The sequence below is a fragment of the Ammodytes marinus genome (genome assembly GCF_949987685.1).
Source record: "Ammodytes marinus genome assembly, chromosome: 13".
Taxonomy (NCBI): Eukaryota; Metazoa; Chordata; class Actinopteri; order Uranoscopiformes; family Ammodytidae; genus Ammodytes; species Ammodytes marinus.
Window position 1 is genome coordinate 17,086,692 of NC_137217.1, and position 10,787 is coordinate 17,097,478.

Here is a 10,787-nt window from a genome sequence, read left to right on the forward strand (position 1 = left end):
CTAAAGGATCATCTGTTTTTTTTCTAAGTTAATACCAGGGTTTTAATTAGGTACTCAAAATAATTCTAGTTTAAAAATATTTTAGAATGTTTTGTAATGACTGTATGCACCCTGTGCAACAGTGGTCTTCTAATTGGTGGACGTGACAAGTGATTACCTTCGTTTTTTGTAGAATACAAATTCTTAAATAGGAAGGCCTTCCGATTATATCGTGTTGCTTCACAAACCTACATTAAAGTGTATTTCTGCATCTGTGCCTTGACTCCTTTCTCCCGGTTCTCTAAGCGGGGTGATTCTGGAGCACGCAATATTGAACACACTTTGTTCGTGCTCAGCGGCCCAGAATAACTCGGTCATTATGGTGGCGAAAGGGACAGGTTTTGAGTTTGATTTCATGATGGTAATATAGCCCATGGGTGTGGGAGAAGAAGAAAGCCTTCAATGGGGACATCTGTTCAACGCGGCTTACAGTTACAGCCTGCGTTCACAACAACCTGTGCACACCATGTGAACTAGAACCGACCCTGTAGATTGTGAACGCAACAGGCAACAGAAAAAATATATATATATAAATAAATAAATAAATATATATATATATTATTTTTGGATAGTAGTGCGCCAGGAATAAATTAGGACAATCAGATCTTAAATTGCACATGGATTAAAATCTCGGCAGCGATACGTTTCCTGTCGAGCAGTTATCACACTGACCTCTTAACATCAGTCAGTGGTATGATCACTTGGTAATTTGTCACCAGAGGCCAACATGTCCCCTGTAGCTCTAGTCCATACCTCGCCCTCCAAATGCGTAAAATCCCTATTGCGCACAATGCTATTAACGGACATACCCTCTAGGAGGTAGAAGTAAAAAAGGGAAAACCAATTCAAACCACACTTGTTGAATTGTTTTTGTGCTAAAAACCTCAATGCCATGTACAAATAATATGTGTCTCTTTATGCACATTGTAGGATTTTAGGGCACTTGTAGAGGAAATCGCTTTCCAAGTTATTCCTAATTGAATTGCCAGTGTAATATTTATCCTGCATGCTGCACAGTCACACCGGCAGAAGGAGATGTTGTGTTTTACTCTGCTGAGAGCAAACGTCGAGGGTCAATCAATGCACTGCGGAGCGGAGAAGCACGGTATGTAGGTTTTACTCTCCTCATTACATTGCCAAATTTTACTTGCCGGGCGTTAGGCTACATAATATCCACAGGTTACGCTAGGTTTTGTTTTTCTGTCGACTGTCGTTGTGAATTGGTTATGTTTGACGGAAATAAAAGAATGAACGAGCAGAAAACAGATCGATTGCCGAAGTTGCTGTCTTATCTCCAGCGTCGAAAGACGAGTGAATGTGTGTGTGTGTGTGTGTGTGTGTGTGTGTGTGTGTGCGCGCGCGTGTGTGTGTGTCATGTTCACTTAAAATAATTCAATCCGAGAACATGCGTAGGATATACACATTGCAATAAATATATTTTTACTCATTTAACATATTACATAACATTTCTAAGATTCACATCTTTAAAAAAATGGCAACTAAATAACATATGTGCTGTAAGAATAATAATTAAGATAAGTGCACGCGCAATGTTTCTTTATCAGCGGAGGCTTTTTTTAAGCGCATCATTATGAATAATTTGGGCTGCTTTAGTTTTTTCGCTCCTTCAATTTATTTATTTTTTTATATATATATATATTTACGCTTGAAGGTAAAGCAGTGTAAATTAATCCAAAATGCTGTTGTCCAATCCTAGAAACACAAGAATTAATCAGACGGTCCATCTATCACGCTGTGTAATAAAGGAAGCGACATGGGTTAGGCAGATGATGTGATGAATAATCCCTGGTCGTTTTAATTAACTTTTCCCTGTCCTGTAATGACCAAGCTGGTCAACAGACCCGGTCAATAAGCATGTTAATATCAAACAAATAAAACTGCGGATGATTAAAAACCTCCTGCGATATTAAATTTGAAATTCAAATGAAATTTATGTTCCCAGTGCACACTGCATGCTAATAGCGCCCACGGAGAGTCGCAGGGTTCAACGCACGTTGTACCTACAAGTTCCTATTACGTAACAGGAGCTTCCTCTATATAGATTCAATAAAATGCCAGCGGGCAAAGCGATGAACCCATTCAATTTAACCAGCTTATTTCTTTTTTTACCCACTCTGACACAGAGTGCAGTATAGGCTACTTTAGGATTATAAATTATTTCACTTCACCCTGCGGCACAGACGTTCTCTATATTGCCAATAACCCCTCTTGAGATGTCTAAATTATTTTTGAGAATGAAAATGTTTTCAAGTCAAATACTTTGGCCCCTTATCGTCATCATCTTCTTCGTCGTCATCATCATCATCATCATCATCATCATCATCATCATCTGTTATTTTAAGAGCATCACAAGGTGAATAATCCTCCACCGGAATGCAACGGTCTACCCGTTTTAATCAAAACTGTTGAGATAATTGAACACAATTACACAATTACAGTGATGTGAACGTTTGAGACGGTGTAATATCTGTCCAAGACCAGGACAATGCAGCCTCTGTGTTTCCTGTAATAGTTTGTGTATATTAACTCTTTAAAAGTTAAAACATGCAACAACAAATATGTATGCCACGGGGCCAGAATGAGTAGGCCTATAAAATATGACAAAGAAAATAGAAAGAAATTGGGAAGCTTTACAAAAATAAAACACCATAGCAGCTTAAAAAAATAACATCCAAATAATAAATAATCATGTATGCGCTGGATGGAGTGGAGCTGACCCACATACACTTTTACTTACGTTCATAGCCTACATTTAGAGGGAGAAAGAGTTAGCCTACAATCAAACTTTTCAAGCGTATGTCCTTAAAGTAGCTAGCCTATACAGTAAGGAGCACGGAGATCTCATCTCATTCATGGAGATGAAACCTGAAGTAGTTTACCTAGTATTTTACAGTTTTCTGGTGGCCTCTTTTTTGCTTTATGAGTGCATGATAGTTTACCAACCTTTTTATTATTAGCCTATTATTATTATTATTATTATTATTATTATTATTATTATTATTATTATTATTATTATTTACAACCCGATAGATACACCTCCAAGCATAGGTTATCGTCTCCAAATGTATGGAACGTGATGTGCTGTAAAAAGAAGAAGAAAAAAATCTCAATAAGTGGCCCCCTAATTCCTCCTTCCTAATTCACTCTCATTTAACTTTACCTTCCTTCCGCTGTCTTTTATTATGGAGGGGGCGGTGGGGAGGTGGAGGAGGGTGGAGAGCTGTCTGAGGCGCTCTATTGATGACCTCACGGTAGTATGTGGCAGTGCGGCGGGACGGAGCCGCTGATTGGTCGCCCGTGTCACAGCGGCACTTCAAAGACGGAGAGGAGCCTACAATTGTGGAGGAATGGGCGGAACACATCATTGTATTGCACACCTCTAAAAAAACAGTGCTGTGATTCATAAATATAAAAAGATCCTCTGAGGAGGGCAGTGTTTTTGTGTGATGGCAACTTCACTTCTGGGGGTGAGTCTAAAGGACGTTCTTACTGGTTTAATTAGTTCTTCTCATTGTCCGGCGGAAAGGGGGGATTAAACTCACAGCAGTGGCAAAGTAGAGGCGAAGGCAGTGCGTCGCTTACATTTTCAGCAAGCGGTTCGTGTGAGGAAAGAAAAAACCCGAGGCTCTGTCTGTCGACGGGATAGGAGTTATTGCCCCGGTGCTTAAAACACGCACGTTTTCCTTGGTGTCCCGTTTGGCATGCATTTCTAGGCGCCGTGCGTCAAATTACAGTTGTCTACTTTCTGTCTGTCCAGGTAGGAGGCGATGATAATCTACTGTAATGATTTCCAAACTTTTAAAAACATAATAGACATCTACTCAAAGTGGTTAAAACAAAGTCACTGCCCTTTCCCTCTCTCTTTCGAGCTGAAATTCATATTTTTTTTTTAAATGCAGTGAACCTGTTTAACTTGTTGGACTGACCTGTCACTTAACAGCTTTTCTTGTGCTTTCAGGAGGAGCCGAGGTTAGGATCGACTCCTTTAGCCATGTTAGCTGCAACATGCAACAAAATAGGGAGTCCGAGCCCTTCACCGTCGGCAATTTCGGATAATTCCTCGCCCTATGGAAAAGGCTTCCACCCTTGGAAAAGAGCCACCGCGAGCAGCTGCAGCCTCGGTTCCGGCCTGTCCGGCTACGGGGTGTCCCGCAATGGATCCGGCATTTCGGACTCTTACGGCACCGGCAGCCCCAGCGGTTCCAGTGCGTTTTCCCTCACGTCTGGTACCTCAACGAGTTCACACTTTGGAAACGACTATTCTGTTTTCCAAGCCTCGGTTTCGAGCGGCTCTCAAGAGTCCAGCCACCAGCCGGTTTTCATCTCGAAGGTGCACACTTCAGTGGACAGTTTGCAGGGCATCTATCCGAGGATGAGCGTTGCGCATCCCTACGAGTCCTGGTTCAAATCGTCTCATCCCGGCATCCCCACAGGAGAGGTCGGAACCACCGGAGCGCCCGCGTGGTGGGATGTGGGAGCGGGCTGGATTGATGTTCAGAACCCTAACGGAGCAGCACTACAGACGTCCTTACATTCCGGTGGACTCCAAACCTCCTTGCACTCTCCTCTTGGCGGATACAATTCTGACTACTCGACTTTAAGTCACTCTGCTTTCAGTTCAAATCCTTCTCCACACCTGTTGACAAGCGGCCAGCACCTGATGGACGGTTACAAGCCGGTGTTATCCTCTTATCCGGACACAAGCCCCTCTCCATTAGCCGGGGCAGGGGGCACTATGCTCTCCGGGGGTCCACCTGCGTCTTTAGCGGGGTCTCCCAGGTCATCTGCCCGTCGATACTCGGGCAGAGCAACCTGCGACTGTCCAAACTGCCAGGAGGCGGAGAGACTGGGACCGGCGGGGGCAAGCCTCCGGAGGAAAGGTCTCCACAGCTGTCACATTCCCGGCTGTGGGAAGGTTTACGGGAAAACGTCACATCTAAAGGCGCACTTGAGGTGGCACACCGGCGAGAGGCCGTTTGTGTGCAACTGGCTCTTTTGCGGGAAAAGGTTCACGCGCTCCGACGAGCTCCAGCGACATTTACGCACACACACCGGGGAGAAAAGGTTCGCCTGTCCGGTGTGCAACAAGAGATTTATGCGCAGCGATCACCTGAGTAAACATGTAAAAACTCACAGCGCGGGAGGATCCGCCGGCTCTGGCTCCGGGGGCAGCGGAGGGAAGAGGGGGAGTGATACCGACAGCGAGCACAGCGCGCCGGGGAGCCCTCCGTGCCATTCCCCCGACCTGTTGCACCCACCTGAGTCAACCCAAGGAGTAGGCATGAACGGCCTCTAAAACTCCACGCAGTGTAGTAAGAACTGTAACACAACAGTGTCGAGATGTCCGAGAGGACCTGGAAATGGACATACTTTAGTGTATGCGGAATGCTTCACCATGAGTGTTGTCATTTCAAGGCTAATGAGAAAATAGGCCTATGTGCGTTTCTTTGACTTTTTTTCCCCAAGTGTTTAAATCTACTAATTGCATAATTCCATAGCTGTGCCATCAGACACTTCTCATTAATACATCTGCGATGTGAACGTGTAATCAAGTTACTGTGGGCACACTGGGACAGGGCACAACTGGGTCTTTTTTTTAAATGATTTAGTTCCAAGGGTCTGAGAAGCAAAATATTGAAAACACTGCTGTGAAAAAGGCAGGCCTGAAACGTTGTGCTACTACTGTCACACATATTGTTCAAAACCAAACTGTGGCACTTTATTATCGAGCAGGAATTATTGTTCATGTTTGTCCCCTTGGATGGGCTGCTCGGGAACAAATACCTGTAGAGTATGGTAAGATATGGGAAGGAGTGTAGTTTCGTTATATCCGTCCGATCCCATCAACCGTTTGATAATGGAGGAGCAGTAGGTTAATATCACATATTTCTACTCACTCCACAGCCTACAGTATGTGCGCCAATAACTTTGTAAGTAGGCCAGTTGAGGTAACTTACTCTTAACTTCGCTGCAAACATGTGTTGTATATAATGAGAAATGTAGGTTAGAACAATAACAGCCCATTGTAAAGGTGAGTATGTATTTGTCCAGGAGACGATTTTGTATAGTTATTTCTAGTTGTATATGGACTCTAGTAAATATTTGAAAATATACGGAAATGTACTTGGATTTTTCATTGACATAATATGAAATGTAATGTGGGGAGTTCTATTTAACCACCAATTTTCTTGTATTTAGGGGTTTATCATTAGGCGCACTTTGAATTTATTAAGGTTTGGAAATCATTTACTGTTTACCCACTCGTTTAATTTAAGTAAGCATGTTGTAAGGTGATTCTAATTTTACAATGATATTTTTCCCCCATCCTAGAATGGCTTTTTATGTGAGCCACTCAATAAAGTCAGTATGGATTCAGAAGCAGTTGATCGACTCAGTTTGTTTGATTGTGGAGTCGATAAAAGCTATCATTTTGAACGACAAAACCAGAACGTCTGAAATTATTACATTGCATATAATTAGTGTTCTTTTATTATAGATTAGAACATATGACTGGATTGTAGTCATTCATGTTAAATATAAGTAGAGTGGTGCTCCGTTGCATGCTCTCCTTGTACAATCGGTGCTAACCATAGTGCTAACAAGTTTTTCAGGCCAGTGTGGGAAAGGGGCCTTGAGCCAAACGAAGGCCTCGCCCTGAAATAGGCTATATTAAGATTTCAAGAAAGAAAAAAAATCAACTATTAAATAGAGACTTTGCTTGAAGATAAATAAATAAAATAAAATAAAGTCTGTGTTGCACGAATCAAAATATAGTAGGCCTACAATTGGTCAGTTTTTCAGTTGAGCGTGAAGACTCAAATTTAAACTTGTGACGCCTCTGGTCAACACAGGTCGAACTCGACTAATTGTGTTACCCAACACTTTATTAGTATTTAATAACTATTGATAGGTATCACGTACTAAACATATAAACACATTTTTTTTTTCTATTTTGGTTTTATTTATATTTGTTGGTAAAATTCCTCTTTTTCTGTCTTTAGAAAGGAGAAACTTTTAGGTGAGCGGACTTTCTCCCAAAACACGCACACCATTTGTTGACTCCAAATTGTGGTTTAAATAAATGTGCAGAAAGTTTGTTGTTAAAAGCTAAACACTTTCATTACTGGCAGCTGTACATATTTAAACATTGTAATGCAATTTAAAAGAAGATATGTCTGTGACGATGAGTCTTTTTCTCGTTCAGGTTGGGCTAAATTTGATTTGATCTCAAGTTTGACTAAATCATTTGCCTTTTAACTGAAAATCAGATCAGTACAAATGTTCAGAAACTGCAATAGCATCCAATTCTTAAACCTGCTTTCACATTAATTTGCTATTTTGCAATAATGTAATCTATATTTGGACATATTTGTTTGAGGATACACAATTATGACACATTTTTTCTACCAAGTTATGCAACCTTTTTGGGTAGTTTTTTGCTCGGTAAAATTAATAACAGAAATCCTAGTTTTCCATAACCAATCACCATATTTGATTTATTTTTGCGGATTTAATGCGTCGAATTTACGCAACTAAAATTACATGATGCTGCGCCCACTAACGCTCACCATCCTCTAAACTATGCCTACAAAACCGATAAGCATAGAAAAATAACAACTCTTAATTATAATCATTATTAGGCCTCGCATTTATAAGTAGCCCACAGCTGTTCTCCGTTTCTTGGGCTTGCCGTGAAGGGTGAACTAAATCCAGTATCACTCAAACTTCTATAACACTGCATTGTAGCGCCATCTAGCGCTATTCAACCAACAACAATTCAGAGTTCAACCTTGCTCCACTACTCCTGACAGGGAAAGGGGGTAGCTGAGAAAAAGGTTTTTCAAAGATATCTGCAGGTCTTGATGCCTCAACACATTCTTACACTTTTGTTTGTGTGATACTCAACAAATTGATTTTAACAAATTCCACATGGGACCATCCACTTTGTCTGTTTCCACATTGTGACACCTGTGCATTGATACGGAGTATAGGCCTATAAGGTGATCACAAAACCTTTTTCATCCAGCTGAATCACATGCACTGCAGGTCTGACTTAAACTATGTTAAACCATATAAAAGCTCATTACTAAATGTATACTCACTGATCCTGCTTTCACAAGGTTTCAAACAATTAGCCAATTAGAAATTATGGGTTATTTCCAGCAGGTGACTGTTTTCACCCTCTCACCCTTCTCTTTACCTTTCTAACATGACATCCTCTTACACTCATTAGTATGTACAAGTAAAGACACAAGCACACACACTACTCAGCGCTTCTCAAATGGTGGGGCGCCGTGAGTTGTCAGGGCATGGGTGGCCTTGATTTTCAACTGACCAAAAAAAACATAATTTATTTTTTTGGCTGGCGAAGGCGATGTGTGCTTGTGTATGGTCATAACCGCACGAAAGGCCACGATTTGCAGTAAATAAACATCCACATGTGTCTCCAAGTGTCTCTGTAGGCTATTTAAAAATAAATCAAGCAAGTAGACTAATAATAACATTAATGAATTATAGGTTATCCATCACAGAAGGCATATTGGCCTATAATAATAAAAAACACCACCTTAACTATGTTTACAGTTTAAAAATGTTTTGAATGAAATGCAAACCTCAGTGAATCATTTGCTCTTGTTTCTCTGTCCTGATATTCACACAGACTGAGCAGTCTTGTTTAAATGTTACAAATTGAGCTAATAAACTGAACTTCGATTTTTTTTAAAGTTGCTGCAGAAGTTATCTCAGCTAATTTTATAATCTAACATCTAATTTGATAATAAGGTGATTGTATGCAGAATGCTCATGCCAGAAACTCATACAGTGGTTTTGTACAGATAAATAAATAAATATTAGCAGGTTCTCAACAGTATTTCAATATAGGGGGGGGGGGGAACAATATCTGTTCCCTAGGGGGGGCATGACAGAAAATAATTGAGAACCACTGCACTACTTCCACCTTGCCGCAAGAGTGCCGCAGGGAGAACAGCCAAAGTTAAAAAGTGAAACCGGGCTGAGTTCAGGGGCAACTCAAAAAAAGTTCAAAAGGAGGAGTAGATGGGCTTTGAGGGAAGAAGTTCTCTCCTTTGCTGGGTCACTGGTATTTGCAATTGGGTTATAATGACAGTTAAGGCCTGCAGCTCAGTTGCACTTCGAAGGCTTTTAGAGCTCAACTAAAACCAGCTTGAATTAAATGTTTTAAAAATATTCATAATAATAAGTAATTCTAACTACACATTAAGCTCATTGGTGGATAGTTGTTAAGTGCCCATGTTAACTTGCAAGCTTTATTTAGTATTTTTGTAACCCAAATAGTGGATTCTTTGACCGGCCTTGTGCAACTGATAGACATATTTCCAGTCAAAAACAACAGCCTTGGAAGTTTTCTAGCTGCCTCAACTAAAAAAAAGGTGACTAAGATAAGAACCATCATACAGTAATCGTTAAACATGAACTTAGTCCTTTTGGCCTGTAATGTGAACGAGTGCAGGGCTCTGTTATCATGTTATTAACACCTTCCCAGACTGTCGCAGCATCACTTGGACCTCAACGGACTGTCGTGCCGCTTCCCTCATTTTGAATAAAGCTGGCCTCAGAGAACGTGCCAGGATGGGAATGGAGGGCTGCCAACTGTGGATGAAGGCCACCATAACAGCTATGGTCAGAGCTCATTGTGTGTTGGCCGCAAAATCCCTGTATTGGTCCGGTCACCTCATAAACATGAAAAGAGAAATATTATCTTGCACTAAATGACAGGAACTTTGAATGTGTATGACGTCGTATTCCGCTAAATAAAATACAAGCTGAAAATGAAGCCTTGACTGATTCTTCATTAAATGCCAGCTGCTATTGATATACAATGAAATATATTGTGGTTTCTAACTGCACCATGCAGGAAATCATAGCGTTGTGGTAACAGCTCTCACCCATGATGCATACGGGGACAATTTTGTGGTCAAAACCTACCGACCACACTGCCATTGTCATCAAATCAACCGATCTCCTGGGAAAAGGCATTTCACGTGGTTACAGGTTAGTCAAAATAATTAACGGTAACTGCTGCAACAGTGACAGGGGTGCCCTTATAATGCTTTCAGCTATTTAGATTAATTTATGTCACATGAATGTTTAGTTTCACCCTGAATCACTGAACTCACTGAATGGAATACAGACTGACTGAAACCTCATTGTGAGAGGTTTTCATTTATGTTTTTGTTTTTTTTATTTGTTTGTTTGTTTAGACTCTGCTTTGCCACATTATTGTCTGTAAATTAAAAAAAGTGTAGGGATCAAAGTCAACACATTTTTTGTCTCCAAAACACTACTGCGGTAACACTTTCACTTCACATGAAACAATGTATGCTCGCATTTAATGTCAGAGAGAAACCCCCCAACAAACATACAAGCTCCTGAAACTCAAATAAACCACAACAAGCAGGACTGAAGATTAAAAGACACTCTGCGTTGAATACAGCTGAACAGAGATGATGGAATAACGTGACAGATTGCTTCACCAAAGACAAATGTTAAAAAAGTGTCATGTAACTGCATTTCTAAAAGGTTAAACAAATGTGAGGATGGTCTGGTGTTTCTTGTCTTTGATTTCAATTCATTGATATATCTGTGGGTTTTGGACTGTTGGTCGGAAGAAAATAAATAAAACTGAGGGACATTTATACTGTGTTCTAGGGTTTTACAGACCTAAAGACTGATTGTGAAAATGATGAGCA

The 10,787-nt window shown here is 40.8% G+C and overlaps 1 protein-coding gene across 2 annotated transcripts; it reads left to right on the top strand.

Moving 5' to 3' along the window:
* Nucleotides 1–3,434: 3,434 nt before the first annotated feature.
* sp8b (sp8 transcription factor b) lies at nt 3,435–6,932 on the top strand. 2 transcript variants are annotated; one of them, XM_080039483.1, is made up of 2 exons: nt 3,435–3,527; nt 4,019–6,932. In XM_080039483.1, exons 1-2 carry the CDS (start codon nt 3,507–3,509, stop codon nt 5,354–5,356), a joined length of 1,359 nt encoding a protein of 452 aa, XP_079895609.1. In that variant the 5' UTR covers nt 3,435–3,506; the 3' UTR covers nt 5,357–6,932. The 2 variants fall into 2 exon arrangements, with proteins under 2 accessions (XP_079895609.1, XP_079895610.1); XM_080039484.1 differs by lacking the exon at nt 3,435–3,527 and adding an exon at nt 3,546–3,817.
* The last annotated feature ends 3,855 nt before the right edge of the window (nt 6,933–10,787 follow it).